This window comes from Nicotiana sylvestris, chromosome 2, assembly GCF_000393655.2.
Source record: "Nicotiana sylvestris chromosome 2, ASM39365v2, whole genome shotgun sequence".
In the NCBI taxonomy this organism is placed as follows: Eukaryota; Viridiplantae; Streptophyta; class Magnoliopsida; order Solanales; family Solanaceae; genus Nicotiana; species Nicotiana sylvestris.
This window is the reverse complement of record NC_091058.1, coordinates 58096280-58116584: the sequence shown is the minus strand read 5'-3', so window position 1 is coordinate 58116584 and position 20305 is coordinate 58096280. Positions and strand designations below refer to the sequence as shown.

Below are 20305 nucleotides of genomic sequence, written 5' to 3'. Positions count from 1 at the left end.
CGACGATTCGCAAGTGGATTTTTCTTTAGTGGAGGGGTATTGTACAAAAGAACTCCAGATCTAGGATTGCTAAGATGCATAGATCCTAGATAGGCCATAACAATCATGACTGAGGTACACTCCGGAGTTTGTGGACCGCATATGAGTGGGTATGTTTTGGCAAAGAAGATTCTCCGAGCAGGTTATTACTGGCTCACTATGGAGCGGGATTGCATCAGTTTTGTGCGTAAATGTCATCAGTGCCAAGTGTATGGAGATTTGATTCATTCTCCACCATCTGAATTACAAACAATGTCTGCACCATGGCCTTTTGTTGCTTCGGGCATGGATGTCATTGGGCCAATCAAGCCGGCAACATCGAACGGACACAGGTTTATCCTGGTAGCCATTGATTATTTCACTATGTGGGCTGAAGCGAAAACGTTCAAATCTGTGACCAAGAAAGCAGTGGTCGACTTTGTGCATTCAAAGACCATCTATCGGTTTGGGATTTCGAAGGTAATCATCACGGACAATGGCGCTAATCTCAACAGTTATCTGATGACAGAGACATGTCAGTAGTTTAAGATTATACATTGCAATTCCACCCCATACCGCCCTAAGGCAAATGGAGCGGTCGAGGCAGCCAACAAGAATATAAAGAAGATACTTCAAAAAATGGTGGAAGGTTCTAGACAGTGGCATGAAAAGTTGTCGTTTGCATTGCTGGGTTATCGCACTACTGTTTGTACTTTGGTAGGGGCCACTCATTATTTGTTGGTGTATGGCACAGAGGCATTGATACCCGCAGAAATTGAAATCCCATCCCTTCGGATTGTCGCTAAGGCAGATATTGATGACGTTGAATGGGTCAAAACCCGTTTGGAACAATTAAGTCTGATCGATGAAAATAGATTGGCAGCAGTGTGTCATGGCCAATTGTACAAACAGAAAATGGCGAGGGGATATAATAAGAAGGTACGTCTACAGAAGTTTGAAGTGGGTCAGTTAGTGTTGAGATATATCTTGCTTCATCAGGCTGAAGCAAAAGGAAAGTTCGCCCCAAACTGGCAAGGGCCATTTGTTGTAACTAGAGTGTTGTCCAATGGCACATTATATTTGATAGATGTAGAAGGGAAATGTGTTGAAATGGCTATCAATTCCGATGCAGTCAAAAAATACTATGTATGATTTTCTTATTTGATTGTACCTGTTTGTATTTGGCATATTTTGAAGATTGAAATGACGAGGGCATTTTGTTCTGCTATCTAAACACTTTATCCTTTGTGACTCCCTTTTTGAGCCTTATTTATCTTCTTTCATACCCCTCTTTCGGGATTAACGACACGATTCAGAAACGCAAGTGCGGAGGATAAGTAAGTGAAAAGAAAAAGAAAGGATGAACAGGAAAGGAAGAGGGAAAAGAAAAACGAAAAGAGAGAAGAAAGAGAAAGAAAAGAAAAGAAAAGAGAAAAGCAAAAAGGAAAAAATAAAAGAAAAAAGAGAAGTAAAAAAAGAGAAAGAAAAGGAAGAGAGAAAAGAAAATCACAACAACGAAGTAATTTCTATGACATGAACTACGTTCGACCTGATTCCTTTTAAGGATACGTAGGCAGCCTCATGGTTCGGTCTCATCAAAACAAAATCCAAATATCCTCATGCAAGAAACTGGGGCAGAAGTTGTGGTTGTTGTGAGAAACCTGATTCCGAAAGTTGTAATTTTAACCCATTTGTATTGCTTTGAGCCTTTTATACCCTTTATTTCTAACCCTGTCTTGAAGCCTACATTACAGTCCAAAGAAAGACCTTCTGATTAGTCTTTGAGAAATACCAAGTCGAACAGATAAACATAATTCATGTTAGTGGCAACACTCTGGTTCAAGCAGGAAAAATGAAAATGAGAGAGTCTTATTGGTGAAAACCTTCATAGGCACCGTAAGGCGACGGGAGTTGAGAGAAATAAAAATGAGAGAGTTTTATTGGTGAAAACCCTCACAAGCACCGTAAGGTGACGGGAGTTGAGAGAAATAAAAACGAGAGAGTCTTATTGGTGAAAACCCTCACGGGCACAGTAAGGCGAAAGTGAGTTGAGAGATGAACGAATGAAAGAGGTCTACTGGTGAAAACCTTTCAAGGCGCCGCAGGATGAACAAGGTCAAGGTTTGGGTAAAGTAATCAGGTCATGGAAATTCTGGGGCAACGAAGTATGGCAACTGAAAGTTGATTGGTTGGACAGATTGGGCCGATTAATCTGAAATGCATGTCATGATCATTGGTACCAGCTTTTCCACTCAGATAAGTTTCTTTTTCTTTTTCCTTTTCCCTTTGTAGCAGTTATTTGGTTTTGGATTCTTCTTATCCTTAACCCGCAAAGTCATTGCATTTCACTTTCTTTTGGGTTTATTTGTCTAAGAGGTTTTAATGTCAGTCTCGTCCCAAGTAAGTGGAAAAGAGTTTCAAAGCTCACTACCAACTCCCAAAATTTCAAATCACAGTGTGGTCAGAGCCTACTAAAGACATCATGATGTAAGGTGGGGTACAAGGAATCACCAGAAGTTTCATCGGTGGAATGATTTGTTCATGTCATAGGAGATGCAAAAATTCAGATAAAGGGGTCAGAGGTAAAACAACAGCAGGGGTATAGAACACTCGGCTCGTTAAAGGTCATGAGGTTTGAAAGTCAGTCAGAAAGTCAAAACGGTTCAGGGCTAGTTCGGAGAAGCCAGTCAGAACAATACAGTGCAGCAGAAAGATCTTCAGCAAGAATGCCATCAGCTAACCACCACTTTAAACTGACAAAATTTTCTTTGATTAAAATAGGGGCAGAAAATTCGTTCGCTTCGGAGAAACTCTCCGCAGGGAAAGAGCAAGCATCAAAACAGGTTTGACCGTAAAACTTTCAGGACCCTCATGGAAAGTGGGACCTAGTTTAAATGTTCAGAAATAATATAATCTAGCATAAATGCATCCCAAAGGAATATAAGTTGGCTTAGAAGTTTGCATGTTCGAGATAGAATTCAATTAGGAGTTTTTCAGGACCCTCCTGGATAATGGGACTTAGCTTTAAGATTTCGATTAGATAACAACATTTAGCGTAAAGTCTGCTGTAGTGTAGTATAATTCAACCATAAAAGTTGTCACTCTTAAGATAAAATTGGACTTTTGATTTTCAGGACCCTCCTAGATAATGGGGAGTAGTTTAAAGATCCTCTTAGATAGCAAGATTTAGAAGAAGTCACACCTGTAGAAGATATAACTTAGATTTAAAATTGTCGTTTAGTTAAGAGTTGTCAGGACCCCCCTGAATAATGGGACATAGCTTTCAAATTCTTATCAGTATTTGATAATATGATTAAGTTTAACACTCACATATGTGCCCAGTTACCAAACTGGGGCAGCAAATTTTCTCTCTTTTGTCTATTTTTTGTTGAAATCAGGTACCCGCTTGGATAATAGGGAGAAGCCTTTAAAGTTGAAGTCAGGAGCCCGCCTGGAGAACAAGGGAGTACAATTTAAATTTTAGCTTTCAAATTCTTTGTTTTGTCTATCTTGAATTTAGGAGCCCGCCTGGAGAGCAGGGAATACATTTCAAGTCAGAAGTTAGGAGCCCGCCTGGAGAACAAGGGAGTACAATTTAAATTTAAGCTTTCAAATTCTTTGTTTTGTCTATGTCGAAGTCAGGATCCCGCCTGGAGAACAGGGAATACATTTCAAGTTGAAGTCAGGAGCCCGCCTGGAGAGCAGGGAATACTTTCAAATGCAGCAGTTAGGAGCCCGCCTGGAGAACAAGGGAGTACCATTTAAGTTTAGCTTTCAAATTCTTTGCTTTGTTTATGTTGAAGTCAGGATCCCGCCTGAAGAGCAGGGAATGCATTTCAAGTCAGCAGTCAGGAGCCCGCCTGAATAGCATGGGAATACATTCACGATTTTAAGTTAGGAGCCCGCATGGATAGCATGGGAATACATATCAAGTTCAGCAGTCAGGCACCCACCTGAAGAAGGGAAAACATCTCAGTTTACAATTCAAGTTGGCAACAAACGGATGTCCCTGAGAGAATGGAGAACAACAAGGCAACAAGAAACACAAGAGCAAGTTTGAAGATATAGATAGGACTTTTGTAATCCATAGATCATAGTCTAGTGTATCTTTTGTTTTGTTTTGACATGGTGTAATAAGGAGGTTCAGTAAGCAGTAGCAGCAGCAGCAATAGTGGAAGCCCAGCTTCATGGTAGTCCCAGCTACCAAACATTCCTGAACTACACTGACCTGATTCCTTTTTAGCCAAGGATATGTAGGCAACCTCGGAAGCAAGGTGCGGTCAAATCTTTCAAAGGTGCTTCCCACGGAGTATTCAGACAGGCAAAAATCGCTCGTATCCGCTCATTTTATCTTTGCAAGAAAACTCTCCGTGTTTCCGCGCAAAGAGGGGCAGCTGTGAGCACGTGATTTTTGCCTTATATGAATTACTCCCATAAATTCAAAACAAAACAATTTCTTTCAGTGTTTGCAATTTTGGGGATTTTCGTGGCATTTTCTGTTAATTGTTTGCATTTGTCTGTGCATTTTTATTTTATTTAATTAATGAAAATTACAAAAAAATATGTTGCATTTGCATTTAGGATTTAATTTTACATTTTTAGGATTAATTGACAAATTATTTTATAAAAATAGGGACAAATCACAAAAATAGTTTATTTTGCACTTTTAATTTTAATTTTGAATTTTGGTAGTTTTTCCTTTAATTTGGTTTTAATTATTTGTAGTAGCAATTATTAGGGTTGATTAATTTAATGTGATAGGATAATTTGGTTTAGGATTGAATTTAGGTTTTAATTTTAATTTTGGAAAGAAGAAAAAGAATTTTGAAAGAAAAATGAATTGAAAAAAAGAAGGAATTAATGAAAAGGAAAATCTGGGCTAAAACCCATTTAATTGTCCCCATCCCAAACGAATCGCCCTAGTACCCGGCCCAAATCCACGCCTCAGTTGGTCCCAGTACCATACGACGTCGTTTTCTGGAGTCCAACCTCAGCCGTTGATCCCATATGATCAGACGGCTGGGAACTGAGCCCTTACTTGTTATATATATGTCCTAACGCCCCTACCCCCCCTTCATTTCATCGTTCCAACACCCCTATCAGAGAACCCAAACCTGACCCTAACAGAGCCGCCCCCTTTTCCACCACCGTCCGGTGGCGGTGCCACCTCCGTTCAACACCAAACTAACACCCCACAACCCCCGGGATCCCCTCATACCAAATCCACAACTACTCTCCTTCGTATCTGCCCGGAGCTCCGCGAATCTCGAATTTGAGGTCAACCCCAAAAGTTCAAAACCGCTTTTTCGTCAATCCTGGTACATGCATGGTCAGAAGGCGTTGTTCTTCGAGTTTTGAAGTTCGGATTCAAACGATCGACCTTAGCTTTGTTAGGGCTTTTATCTCCGATGGATTGCGAGTCTAAATCGGTAAGCTCTTTTCTTCTCTTGTCTTCTTTTCCTTTTTGATTGTCTTATTCTCTTCTTCCTCCCCTTTCCTTTAGCTTAATCTTCTTATACTAGTCTGGCTGAAACTCGACTAATCTCTCAAGTTTAGATTGGTCTTCCGGTTATTGTCCTTCTCTTCTTCGTGAAAGTTTGTTTTCTGATTTCTTTAGTCTGTTGTGTTAATAGCATGGATAACTCTCCGATCTTGTTTTCTGTTTAACCATCCAAGTTGTTTTAAAATTAAGTTACTTCAACTGAGTTAAATCTTTGCCTAGTCATCGTTAATTAATCAGTAAGTTAGTAGATTTGCTTTGAAATCATTTCATGTTATCATGGCTTGCAGATTTTTCTTTTCAAATAGATAAGTGTTCGTCAGGGCTTTGGTTTGTCTTTGGTCCATTTGGCAAAGAGCAGCCCGTCCAAATTGGTTTATGTTTTTGGGGTAAATTCAGCCGTGGGTTAATTTGACCCATGTCTCAGTTGGGGTTTAAGGTAAATAACAAGGGTATGGGGGTTAGTTTGGGTAGTCATAGTGAGGGAATCTATTTGTAACTGTCTGGGAAGCTTCTAGGAAGCTGGGGAGGGGACTACTTTGTAAAACCTGAATTTAAATTAGGGGTGTTTAAGCTAAAATGGAAACTAAAAGGGACTGAATGGTAAATACGTATCTCTTTGGGTCTGCCCTATTTGCTTGCCTATAAAGGCATCTCTTCCTTGTCATTCAAGGCAGAATTAGAGGATTCTAGAAAAATAAAATGGTTGTTTCTCTTCCAAGTTTCTGAAATGATCTGAAATTCCCTTAAGTTCTTTGGAAAAATTGTTGAGAATTCTGCTTGGTTCTGTCCCTCTGATCCTCATATTCTAGCTCAAAACCACTGAAACTTCACAGTTTTATATTCTGGTTCGAAAATGGACTGAATGTTTTGGTTTGAGTTTCTGCTGGTTGATTTTCTATTCCATTGCTGGGTTGGGTCCGATTTCTGCTGACTGCTTTTCACTGCTAGTTTACTGCTGTTGTTAATCTATTCTTGATCACAAACTGAGTTTCTGGTTATGTCTTGTTATATTCAGGTACATGTCTTTGAATCCCTGTTGATATGAGACTCACATTGAGAGATGAAATGGAAACAACATTTTCAAATCATAGCAGCAAATTATTCACTTGTAGTTCAGTCTTATTTTCTTCCCTTTTCCCTGATTCCATTAGTTGTTACTTGTTTTAAGTGTATCATATTCTGTTAGCTGTGTGTTGCACTCTTCTAGGGGTTGAGTTGGGTTTGTACTTAGCAGGGGATTCAATTTTCTCGCAAAGTTCTATAGCTGAATGTTGATTTGGATAATCTGAGATCCCATTATCCTCCTTGATCATGAATTGTCATGAGAATTGAGTTGACAACCTGACTAATCAAATCAAATAGCTAGGTTTGAATGCAATCTTGTCAAATAGTTTGATTACATTGGAGTTGTCTTCCTATTATATGATTCATATGATGTGTCGTGACATGATTATTGTGTTTAAATAACCTTAGGATTCACAAGCTGACTAATTGAACAGGTTTCAAGTTATGGTCAGTTTTTCTTTACAAGATTATTTATGGGAATGTTTTAGTAGTATTTGAAGTTCTGGGTGTATCAGCTATTGTGTGGCAACACAATTTGTCAGTGTGTGTCGATTTTTAAAAGCTGCCTCGTGTCAGTGTTGACCTGATGCTGAATCTAGAATCATCAGCTTAATCCCCTACGAGTGTTGAGTCCATTGAACCTAGGATACAAGGGTCGTTGGCCAGAGAAGGTGGCCTGTTATGGTTATTTGGGCTTGTCCCTTAAGTCCGGGATGTTTGATTGAACTAAATGCTTTGTGTAACTTTATATTTTCATATGGTTTTGGTTAGTTGTTGGTCAATTGATTTTGCATAAGTTTTAAAGCTTGAGAATTAGGTCAGATCTAGTTTGTGCGTTATGCGTTCTGGGATGTCCTTGTCGTTGCCCGATTAGGGCCCAAAATCTGCAAAGCATTTAAAAATAAGAAATGATAGGCTGGGCCAACTCGTTCTGATAGCTGGCCCAATTCCTCATTGTCAAGTTAGTTTAAGCAGGTTTTGCGAATTTGACTCGATAATTTCTTACGCCCTCTAGCCAATTAGCCAAGCCCCTTTAATAATCAAGGCAAGCCGTATTATGTAACATGGATGGTTCACATATCTCCGAGGTTTAGTGTGATTTCCTTTTAAAAAAATAATTGAGGTGAGCCGTGCCAAATAAAATTTTCAAATACACGGCCATCAGTTAACTATTTCTTTTGAATCCCTAGAAATCGAGGTTTGCCATTTAGCGAATTTTCATGGCCCTCGCAAAGTTAACAACACGTTAGTTACTTTAGGCGCGTTATTTGTAATAATATTACCTTCTTAAACTCGGGTGCGCATTTCATGTGACCCAAATCCAAATCCTAAAATGTTGAATAAAATGTGTTCCGAATTGCGGGTGCATTTCATGTGGCGCGATCCAAAGACATGTGTTAAACGACGTTCAATCTTCCTTAATTGATTAAAAGCGGTTTAAAATTAAAATAAGCATATAGGTTCGTAATTGATTAAAATCCGATTATTAAGCCGATTATAACAGTTGAGCGACTGTGCTGGAACCACAGAATTCGGGAGTGCCTAACACCTTTTCCCAGGTTAACAGAATTCCTTATTCGGATTTCTGGTTCGCGGACTATTAACAGAGTCAAGCTTTTCCTCGATTTGGGATTCAACCGGTGACTTGGGATACCATAAATCTCCCAAGTGGAGACTCTGAATATTTTGACAATAAATCCCATTTCGATTGTCCTTTAAGTGGAAAAACTCCTCTATACTCTCTTCTCGGGGTGTAGGTAGAAAAAGGAGGTGTGACAGCTCTGGCGACTCTGCTGGGGATCGAACCCAGAATCTCTGGTTTAGGGTTCAAGAATTCGAGCTTAGAATAATTGTTATAGTTGGCTTTATCCATTATCTGATTTTGTTACTTGATTTGAGACTAATGTGCTAATTGATTGCTTTTACCGCTTTCATATTCCGTGAACTGTATATAAATTGATGCGAAATCCTTCTTCTCTCTGAGTCTTCTAAATCATGAAGAAGTGTGCACTTCGTGTGAATTCTTTTCTGTTAGAGTCATATTCCAAATTTAGAACGAGGTTCGGACAAGTTGCAAAGCCAGCGAAGCTTCTGTATTCCCGGTACGCTGCCCCCCTCGGCTCAAGCTGTCCGCTCGGGTAAGCCAGGTCTTGAACAATAAACCCAGGTTTTCAATCTAGTATAATAAGACCTCATGTCGGATCCCTAGTAGGAACGTTTGTTGCATCGTGTGCATTTGACTTTGGAGACTCAACACAGGAGTTGGGTCTGTCTAGGACAGGTGCACCCGAAACAAAAAGACCATCCTGATGCATCATACTTGCTACTTGTGCATTTATTTGCTTCGGACTTGCATGCTGACCGGCTTATGAATATTGGAAAGAGAAATAGCATTATGAGGGTTAAAGAGAGTTAATCGCCTGTTCTAAAAAAACCAATGTCCAAATAGTGCCGAAACTCTGCCGAATTTTCGAGAACATAAAAAGGGAAGGAAAAAAGGGGTTTTGTTTTAAAAATAGTATGTTTTATTTACCAATGAAATTAAAAAAAAAAAAAAAAAAGTTGTTGTTTTCAAAAAATAGTTTTCTCTGCCAATGAAATAAAAAAAAAAGAGAAGTCTTGCTTTCAAAAAAATAGTTCAAAATACGGGCCCGATACCATCAAACTTTAAACACATTTCACTTTCAAAAACTCATAAATATTCTAGGCAATAATTTTCTTTAAAAAAGTTCATTTCTCGGGCTTGGGACCTCGAAATTCGATTCCGGGCATATGCCCAAGTCCCATATTTTTGTACGGACCCTCCGGGATTGTTAAATCACGGGTCCGGGTCCCTTTACCCAAAATATTGACAGAAGTTAACTTAAATCATTTTAAAGTCAAAGTTAATCATTTTTTCACAGATTTCACATAATGGCTTCCAGGCTATGTGCTCAGACTGCGCACATAAATCGAGGTGATGCTGAAAGAGATTTTTAAGGCCTCAGAACGCAGCATTCATTTTAAAACAAGTGATGACCTTTTGGGGCATCACACATATATATATATATTGTGTGTGTGTGTAGACAATCCAATGATAGAAGATATATGATCAAGGCAATCCTAATGTTCAACTTCACTCAGCGTCTCTACATTTCAAGTAATGGTTGGGGAATAGTTATCTTTGTTATCTATTTTTACCTGAAAAAATCCATGATTTTTAATCAGTCAAACGGCGATTTAACTAATTCTAGTATCTCTTTGATTTTTTTTAAAAATTAAGAGAAAACACTTTTCAAGAAAGTTCATTTCCCTTATATTTATATTATATCTAGGTGGTTTAAAAAAAATTAGTTTTCTATTGGAAATTTGTAACGACCTGACTAGTCGTTTTGAGAAATTTCGTCCGGTTTGGCAGTTTAAGGTCACGAGTAGCTTCATATTATGTGTATCGACTTGCGTGCAAAGTCCGAGCGTGAAACTGAAAAGCTTTTATGTGAAAATATAAAAAATATAGTAATTTCTAGAGTTAAGATTTGGTCTTTAGTTAATTTTGGTCAAGATTTTTTTAAAAGGACCCGAATCTATGTTCCGACAATCCCGGGAGGTCTGCGGTAAAATATGGGACTTGGGCGTATGCCCGGAATTTAATTCCGAGGTCCCTAGCCTTAGAAAATAATTTTTGAAGAAAATTGTTGTGCTGGTTTTTAAAGAAAATAAATAACTGAATTAATGTTTGAACTCATTGGTATTGGGCACGTATTTTGGTTCCGGATCCTTGTACAAGTGTGTTATGATATTTAAGTCCTATATGTGAAATTTGGTGAGAATCGGAATTGATTTGACGTGGTTTGGACGTTCGGTTGAAAAGATAGAAAATCATGAGTTTTGAGGTTAAATTCATAGTTTTTATGCTATTTTGATTATTTGATCATATGAGCAAGCCTGTATGATATTTTTAGACTTGCATGCATGTTTGGTTTGGAGCCTCGAGGGCTTGGGTGAGTTTCAGATAGGTTTAGGCTATGTTGCACTTGTTTTTGGATGCTTCATCGTCGTTTTTTCAAGTAAAAATGATATCACATTAAGCAAATGACATCCAAATTAAGTTTTTATTGAATCATTAGATCCGTATCAAAATTACGGAGCCACAGGAAAAAAAATCTTCGAATTTGGACGTTGTATGAGGAAGTTATGCTCATTTTCGTGTCAGGAAAATTGCTGGTTTCTGGTGTGGTCGCAAATGCGAACATTTTCATCGCAATTGCGATGCAGAGTTGGCAAATTTGAAACTTTTGTCGCAAATGCAACTTCTACCAGCCCTGCCTTGTTCGCAAATTGCGAGGGTTCGCAATTGCGAACCCTGGGTCACAAATGCGACATCTGAGGCCTGTTAAGTGACATTTTTGACGAGATTTTCACCTATTTTTCAATTTTCTCAAACCCTAAACCTCAACAGGCGATTTTTCAAAGACCCAAACTTCTCCAAATCATTGGGTATGTATCTATAATCAGTTTGCAACTATATTTTGTAATTATATCTTAGATTTAACATCACATTCATGAGAATCTAAAGGAAAATTTGGGAAAAATTGTGAAATCTTTAAAAAATGTAAAATGACAATTTCAATGACCAAATGGTATCGGATTAGATAATTTTTGTATGGGTGAACTCGTAACGGAATGGGTTTTGGTTCTTTTAAATTTTGTCGGGTTCCGAGGTGCAGGCTCGGGGAGTTGACTTTTGTTGACTTTTTGCAAATTGTATAAGAATCACAGTTTTGCCAATTGAAATTATTTTTTCTTGCATTGTTTGATGTATTCAAGTTGTTTTTGGCTAGATTGAGGCGAGCGTTGATGAATTGGTAAAGGAAAAGCTAAATAGAGTATTGAATTGACCGGATTGAGGTGAGTATCTTGCCTAACCTTTTGGGTGGACTTCCCCTTAGGGTTTGAATCTTCTATGCTAATTGTAGTTCGTGCACGCAAGGTGACAAGTGTGTGCTCGGACTTATTTGTGGGAAATTTGCCTCTAGGGTTCTTAGGTCCTTATGTTCATTATGTGCAAAGTATTCCTTCATACTTGAGTTTCCTAATTGCTTAAATTACCTCTATATGCTCCATATGATGTTGCTAGCTTTCCTCTAATTCTTACGTGTTACTTGACCCCTAATTGCCTTAATTTAATTGATTGACTTCCTTATTGTTTTGATACTTCTTGATTGTGAGTTCCCCTATGACTTAGTGCAAATATGTTACATGTCCATTTGTTGTAGTTACCGGCGTAATTATTACGTGCTTATTATGTCTTGTTGCTTTGTTAAGGTTAGTGTGCTTCTTGGTTTTCTTTTCGTGATCCTTATTATATACTATTCATGATTGACTTGATGAGTATTCATGTTGGACCAGGCTTATGGTAATTCCTTTGTATTTGACCGTTGTTGAGTATTGACTCAAGTTGGGATTCATTTTGTGAAGTTAATTGTTGGAACGAGTGGTTATTGTTGATTCCCTTGCCGAGATGTATTGTTTATGATATTGTTTCCCTTGCCGGGATGTTATTTCTTGTGATATTGTTTCTCTTATCTGGATATTGTTGTTATACTATTGTTCCCTTGCCAGGATTCTTTTGTGATTGGTGTTGATTTATTTATTGGGATCGGATTGCACGCTGCAACAATGAGTAATAAGGGTCGATAGGTGGGGTTGGGTTGCACACCGCAACATTATTATATGATTTGGATCGGGTTGCACGCCGCAACATCATTATATGATTTGGATCGGGTTGCACGCCGCAACAATATTATATGATTGGGATCGAGTTGCACGTCGCAACAAGAAAGAATAAAAGTGAATATTGATTCTTATGGTGAGAACGAGAGTAAAAGCACGAGAGATAAAGCACAAAGGGTAATGCGGTGCACTTTCTGTTTGTTGCGTTTATTTGTTGTTATCACTTCAAGTGATTTAACTGTTTAGATTCCTTTACTGCTATGATCCTTTGTGTTAGAAGTCATAGTGTTTTCAATATATATATATATATATATATTCAACACTTCAAATTTCAAAATTTGTCACATTTTTAATTCAATTAGTTACGTAATTAAATTCCCTTAAACCGTCTGAAGTTGTAATTTACTTAAAAGGGAATTTCTATTAAGTTAATTTATTAAATCCCATGTTAAAGGTAATAATTCATTCGATGTTGTATTTTAAATTGAAAATGGTACTTTCTTTATTCAAATGATTTCTAAAAATAACTTCATCTTTTCTTGTTGACTTCTTAATTGGTTTAGAAGCTGTACTCTACTTTATGTTACGTAAATGAGACTCCTAGAACATTTTAATTGCGTTAGTTATGGGTCCTATGTACTGAGTAACATGAGAACGTTATTGTACAAAGTGAGGCAAAATATGTGGGCACAAGGTGCCGGGTGTGCTAAAGGTTTGGAAGTTGAGGTTATGATATGAGACATCGAATTCTGAGATGGCTGGGGTTGTGCACCATAAACGACATGATTGATTGAGTTGACACTGTCTTCCTTACTTGAGTTCATTCTACTTCTCTGTGTTCTAGCTATGTTTGTATTGATTTATTTGGTTATCTTTCATTTCCATCCGAGTTTCCTTTTATTATTTCAGCTGTTTGTAGATTGATTTATCCCTGTTGTTGATATTATTTCGTTACCTTTATCTTGATATTTGTTATCATATCCTATTTAATCTGTCTGGCTAGTAGGTGTCTCGACTGTTCCTCGGCACTACTCCATCGAGGTTAGTCTTGATATTTACTGGGTACCGCTGTGGTGTGCTCATACTACATTTCTGTACATTTTTGTGTACAGATCCAGGTATTTGATCGGTAGTAGCCGTGCGGGTCGTTGCGGTAGAGACTCAAGGTAAACCTCCTGCAGCATTCGTAGGCCTCAGAGTCACCTTCACTTGTACTTACTTCTATTTGTTCCTTTGTTTTGAAACAGTAATGTATTTATTTTGTATAACTACTCTTAGAAAGGCTCATGACTTGTACCACCTGTTTTGGGAATTGTAATTTGTTAAGAGTAATTTAAATTAAAGATTGCAAATATAACTATTATCTCAGTTAATGTTAAGCTTACATAGTTTAGAGACTAGATGTCATCACGAATCCTTTGGAGAGATTTTGGATCGTGACAAAATTAAACACTATTGTCTGATCCTTAATCTTCCCAAGTAAAGAATCATAAGGGGGATTCTTCCAATAAGGGGAGGTAAAAAGAAAAAAGCTAATTAAGAAAAAAAAGAAGAAAAAAATATATACGTGTTCTTTGGGCATATGAATATATGTGTAAAATAACGCTACACCTTCTTTTCCTTTTTAAAATTTTCTACAAAGAAAAGAGAAAAAGAAAATAAACCCACAAAATAAATTAAGAAAAAGGGAAAAATTTTAAAAATGAAAAAAGATGAAGAAGATAAGAATCGAAAAGTTTCATATTAGGTAAAAATGGAAAAAGATATATACGTACTTTCTTCTTTTCTTTTTCCATTTCATTTCTCGTTTTTTTCCCCTTTCATTTATTGTCTCTTTTATTTCTTTTCTTCTTTCTCTTTCCCTAACACGCTACTTCCTCCATTGCTAAGAAAAATTTCCTCCAAATTTGCCTATAAAACAAAATAATAAATCTGCTGCAGTATTCTATACAAATACACGCATTCATTCAATATACGTTTCGGAGTCCGGCGCATCTCCATCTCCCCTTCTTCTTCTCTATTATCATCCTATTCATAATGAATGATCTTAACAAAAACTTCACCCTTCTGTGCCAGGTCTCTCATAATAATACATCTTGCATGATTCAAATGAATATCTAAAATTCAGTATCAATATATGACTTAGCAGGCTTTGCTCTGTCTCTTCCTTCAAAAGACACATCATCATTTTACTCCATCAAACGTCATGCCTCTTAATCCTCTTCTTTCTTTTTTTTTACTAAACTCATTTATTCGACGATAATATCTACTTCCTCCGTTTCCATTGGTTGATTCATGATAATTTTACTGCCTATTGATGTTCATTCTTGTTTTTCAAATTTGAAGTAAAACAGAGTTTGAACGGCATAGAATGCGCAAGTAATTTGAGGTTGGTGTATAAATTTAACTTTACACCGATTGTAAAATTTAGGGAAGATGTGAGAAGCCTGTAGGAAAAAGATCTTACCACATAGAAATGTTTTAGGTGTATTTGGAGGATGCAAAGAAAGGAATAAAGATAATTTATAATTAAAGATGGTCATAAAAGTTAGCAAAGGAAGAAAGTAAATGCATATGTTTGAATGAAGGAAATCGAAACAAAGAAGGAGGTTGAAAAGACGCTTGCGGAAAAAAATGAGACGTTTCAACAAAAAGTTGTAATGATACATAATGAGGAAAGAGAGGAGACGTAATAGGTGTAAATTAAGAAAATTAATGCACCATTTCAGGAAATGAATCTTTTTAGATTTATTAATTGTGTTTTTTGTGTGAAAAGAGAAGAAAAATCACTAAAATTCTAAGAAAATAGATAAATACATTTCCTCATCAATAAGAGAAGTCACATCACTTTCTAAGGGCCCTGCTTTAAATTTATATATAGATAGATTTCAAAATTTAAATTTGAAGTTATTTGGAATAGATTTTAGCAAGATTTGAGTTAAATTTCAGAAAATACACAAGGAAGAAGACGAAGTCAGTTTTTTGTATAATTATGTATAATCTAGTATAATAGTGTATATGAGTATATAAACACATCTTATTGTAACGACCTGGCCGGTTGTTTTAAGAATTAATGCCCCGATCCCCTATTAACTATTTTTTCCATGGTTGTTTCTGCTATTTTGATTTGCTGGGATGTTTTGCTTTGAGTTTTGGAGTGTTTTGGGACACTTCGTCCCTAAAAGGGAGCTTAAGCTTTAGAATTTGGACCGTAATAGGAGCAGTGTGAAGATGACCTTAAAATGGAATTCTGTCAATTTTGTTAGTTCTGTTGGGTGATTTCGGGCTTAGAGGCATGTTCGGATTGTGTTTTGAAAGTCCGTAGTTTATTTAGGCTTGAAATGCCAAAAGTTGAATTTTTGAAGTTTCCGGTTCGATAATCAAATTTTGATATCGGGGTTGGAATGGAATTCCGGAAGTTGGAGTAGCTTAGTAGTGTTGAATTCTATGTGCTTACAAAATTTCAGGTTATTCGGACGAGGTTTTATAGACGTTTTGATCAAAACCGTAATTTGAGAGTTTTTGGAGTTCTTAGGGTTGAATTCGATGTTAAATTAGTGTTTTGATATTGTTTTGAGCGTTCCGAAGGCCGGGACAAGTTTGAATGATGTATTAGTATTTGTTGGCATGTTTGGTTGAGGTCCTGAGGGCCTCTGATGTGTTTCAGATGCTCAACGGACCATTTCTGGACTTGGAGAAGGATCACATTTTGCTGGCTTTCGGTTTTAGACTTTCTTCATTGCGATCCCGTGAGGAGGCTCGTGATCGTGAAGGCTTAGATGTGGCAGAGGGGATTTTGTTCTACACGAACGCGGGAAAGGGAGTGCGAACACGTAGTATTGGCAGAAGTTGAATCGCGAACGTGTGGGCTATGCCGCGTTCTCGAAGAGGAAGGAGAGAGGCAGCTAAGGAGTGGAAGATCCTCTTCGTGATTGCGTGAGATCAACCGTGATCGCGTAGAGCTAAGAAATGCAACATCGTGATTGAGTAGGGATTATCGCGTTCGCGTAGGGTTAATTTGGGGGCCATCGAATTTGCTTTTCGCGACTGCGCGGAAGTTTCCGCGATCACGATTAAGGTCGCGTCTGGGCAGAACATAAAGTTCAAAATTGAGGGTTTTGAGTTCATAGCACAAAGTTGAATTGGGAGCTCGGTAGGACACAAATTTTGGAGAGATTTTCGGATGGAGTTTGAGAGTAATGATTCTTAACTCCTTTTTGCTTATAACTCATTAATCTAAATATGAATTCATCATCTAATTTCGGATTTGGGGTTAGAAATTGGGGGAAATTTTGGAAAAGTTCTTAGGCCTAATTTTTGAATTTTGACTGGGGATTTGACATCGGAATTGGATAATTTTGGTATGGTTAGAATCGTGAGTTAATGGGGGTTCATAATCCATAACTTTTACCTGATTCCGAGACGTGGGCCTGGGGGGACTTTTTGGGCAATTTTCTTAATTTTGCGTGTTAGCTACGAATTAATTAGTGAAATTAGTTACTTGAAGTTATATTTACATTATGTAATTGATTTGAATAGATTTGGGCCATTTGGAGTCGAGTACTCGTGGCAAGAGCGTGGTTCCGGGTTAAATTTTGAGTCGGTTCGAGGTAAGTGGCTTGTATAACCTTGTGTGGGGGAACTCTCCTTAGGGTTTGGTGTTGTTGATATATGAAATGCCTTATGCGTGAGGTGACGAGCACGTACATGTGCTAATTGTTGAAAATCTTATTTTCATTAGGTAACCATAACTGTGTATTTCTTCCTTATTATACATTACTTGCCATTTAAACCTATTGATATATTAGGGAAGCATGTCTAAGTGACTTAATTACTTTATTTGTTCAAACTGCTTTATTTGAATTCTGTGTAGCATGCTAGGTTCGAAATACCTGTTTTACATTGGTAGGAAATTGAATTGAACTGAATATTCTTCGTGTTGCTTCTGTGTGTTTACTTTGGGACTACGGTACGGTATCTCGGGAGATCCCCCTGTTTGTTTACTTTGGGACTAGGGATCGGTATTCCGGTAAATCTCCCTGCACATTTATATTTGGGACTACAGGACAGCACTCGATAGATCCCCTGTACTGGATATTTACTTTGGGACTACAGATTGGTATTCTGGGAGTTTCCCCTACATCTTTATGATTCGGACTATGGGACAGTGTCCCGGGAGATCCTCTAGACATTTATGTTTGGGACCACGGGACGGTATCCCAGGATATCCCCTTGTTGTTATTTTTGTGCACTGAGTTAGATTCCTTCTATGTTTTTAATTGATATAGACTGTTAGCACTTAAATTATATTGTTGTATTCAATACTGTTTACCTTGTTTATTTCATCTATATTCAGTAGGGCCCTGACTTTCCTCGTAACTACCTTACCGAGGTTGGGCTCGGAACTTACTAAGTACCGTGGAGTACTCATGCCCCTTCTGCGCATAGTTTTTATGTGCAGATCCAGGTTCTTCAGCTCAGCCCTACCATCTTTGAGGCGAGGCGATCCTTCAGAGACTTTGAGGTATAACTGTCACCTCCGCAGACCGAGGAGTCCCTCTCCATTCTCTCTTTTAGTTCCAGCCCTTCTGTATTTACTTTGTTTTAGACTTTCTGTAGTTAGAGCACTATATAGTATCCTTAGCTTGTGATTTCATGAGATTCTGGTTTTGGAAAGTTGTTCAGTTTTTGAGGTCTTGTATTAGTATATGCCGAGCGGCATCTTAAACGCTTTTATATTTGTCTGTCTTCTGTTTTATTTGTTTTTCCGCATTTTGTTTCTTTTTCCGCAATTGTTATGCTTACCTATTCATAGAGACTAGGTGTCGTCACGACAGTTCACGGAAGACGAACTTGGGTCATGACAAGTTGGTATCAGAGCTCTAGGTTCATAGGAATCATGAATCACAAGCATGTTTATTAGAGTCTCGCGGATCCGTACGGACACGTCTATACTTATCTACGAGAGACTATGTAACTGTTAGGAAAACAACTTTAGTTAATTTGATTTCCTTGTCGTGCGAGATTCTTAATATCACAATTCTAAACTTTTGTCTTCTATTCTCTCACAGATGGTAAGGAAACATGCTACCGGAGATGACCAGGAACTCGTACCCCCTGCTAGAGACATCGGAGGTAGGGGCCGGGGTAGAGGCCGAGGAAAGGCTCGTGGTGCAGCTAGAGCACCCACGCGAGCTGCCACGGAAGAGCCACTAGCAGTTCCAGTCGGAGTCCAGGAACCTGATATGCCTACTACTACTACTACTATTCCAGCTCTTTAGGTGACTCTTGCACAGTTTGTGAGCATGTACACCACTCTAGCTAAGGCAGGGCTGATTCCCCTTGCTGTAGACACATCCTAGGCCGAGTGAGGAGCATAGACCCCCCCCCCCCCGCTCGCACTCCTGAGCAGCGAGTTCAGGTTGATCAGATCCCAGAGGTTATACCGGTACTGCCTGCAGTCCCAAAATCCTGTTTTCATTAAGTAACTATAACTGTGTTTTTCTTCCTTCTTATACATTACTTGCCATTTAAACCTATTGTTAGATTAGGGGAGTATGTCTAAGTAACTTAATTTCTTTATTAGAATTTTGTGCAGCCTTCTAGGTTAGAAATTCCCATTTTACCTTGGTAGGGAAATTGGATTGTACTGAATATTTTTCGTGTTGATGTTGTGTGTTTACTTTGGGACTACGGGGCAGTATCCCGGGAGATTCCCCTATTTGTTTACTTTGGGACTAGGGATCGGTATTCCGGTAGATCCCCCTACACATTTATATTTGGGACTGCGGGACATCACCCAATAGATCCCCTGTACTGGATATTTACTTTGGGACTACAAATTAGTATTCCGGGAGTTTTCCCTGAACCTTTATGATTCCGACTACGAGACGGTATCCCGGGAGATCCTGTGGATATTTATGTTTAGGACTACAGGACGGTATCCTAGGAGATCCCCTTGTTGCTATTTCTGTGCACTGAGTTAGATTCCTTCTGTGTTTTTTATTAATATAAACTGATAGCACATAAATTATATTGTCGTATTCTATATTGTTTACCTTGTTTATTTCATCTATATTCAGTAGGGCCCTGACTTTCCTCGTAACTACCTTACTGAGGTTGGTCTCGGCACTTACTGAGTACCGCTGTGGTGTACTCATGCCCTTCTGCGCATATTTTTCATGTGTACATCCAGGTTCTTCGGCTCAGGCCTACCATCATTGAGGCGAGGCAATCGTTCAGAGACTTCGAGGTATATTTTTCGTGACCGCAGACCGAGGAGTCCCTCTCCATTCTCTCTTATAGTTACAGCCTTTTTGTATTTACCTTGTTTTAGACATTCTCGAGTTAGAGCACTATGTAGTATCCTTAGCTTGTGATTTTATGAGATTCCGGATTTTGGGAAGTTGTTCAGTTTTTGAGGTCTTTTATTAGTATATGTCGAGCGACATCTTAAACACTTTTATATTTGTTTGTCTTCAGTTTTAATTATTTTTTCGCAATTGTTAGGCTTACCTAGTCGTAGAGACTAGGTGCCATCACGACAGTTCACGGAGGGAGAACTTGGGTAGTGACAAGTTGGTATCAGAGCTCTAGGTTCATAGGAGTTATGAATCACAAGCCGCTTTATTACAGTCTCGCGGATCGGTACGGAGACGTCTGTATTTATCTACGAGAGGCTATGCAACTGTTAGGAAAAAACTTCACTTCATTTGATTTCCTTGTTTGTGCGAGATTTTTAATATCTCAATTCTAAACTTTTGTCTTCTATTCTCTCACAGATGGTGAGGACACATGCTACCGGAGATGACCAGGAACTCACGCCCCCTGCTAGAGCCGTCAGAGGTCGGGGCCGGGGTAGAGGCCGGGGTAGAGGCCGAGGAAGCGCTCGTGGTGCAGCTAGAGCACCCACGCGAGCTGCCACAAAAGAGCCACCAGCAGTTCCAGCTGGAGTCCAGGCACCTGATACTCCTACTACTACTACTATTCCAGCTCTTCAGGAGACTC

At 38.4% G+C, this 20305-nt stretch overlaps 1 protein-coding gene across 1 annotated transcript; it reads left to right on the top strand.

Annotated features, from left to right (window-relative positions):
- Positions 1 to 291: 291 nt before the first annotated feature.
- LOC138884950 (uncharacterized) lies at positions 292 to 18579 on the top strand. The gene is made up of 4 exons (XM_070165829.1): positions 292 to 553; positions 740 to 957; positions 1018 to 1164; positions 18370 to 18579. The coding sequence occupies exons 1-4, from the start codon at positions 292 to 294 to the stop codon at positions 18577 to 18579; spliced, it is 837 nt and encodes a 278-aa protein (XP_070021930.1).
- Positions 18580 to 20305: the final 1726 nt, after the last annotated feature.

Excerpts from the sequence above, each read along its gene's own strand:
- LOC138884950 (XM_070165829.1), top strand. The coding sequence starts at position 292 with ATGTCTGCACCATGGCCTTTTGTTGCTTCGGGCATGGATGTCATTGGG. Across the intron at positions 958-1,017 it reads CGAGGGGATATAATAAGAAG|GCTGAAGCAAAAGGAAAGTT; the intron begins GTACGTCTACAG and ends TTGCTTCATCAG. Across the intron at positions 1,165-18,369 it reads ATGCAGTCAAAAAATACTAT|ATGGTAAGGAAACATGCTAC; the intron begins GTATGATTTTCT and ends ATTCTCTCACAG.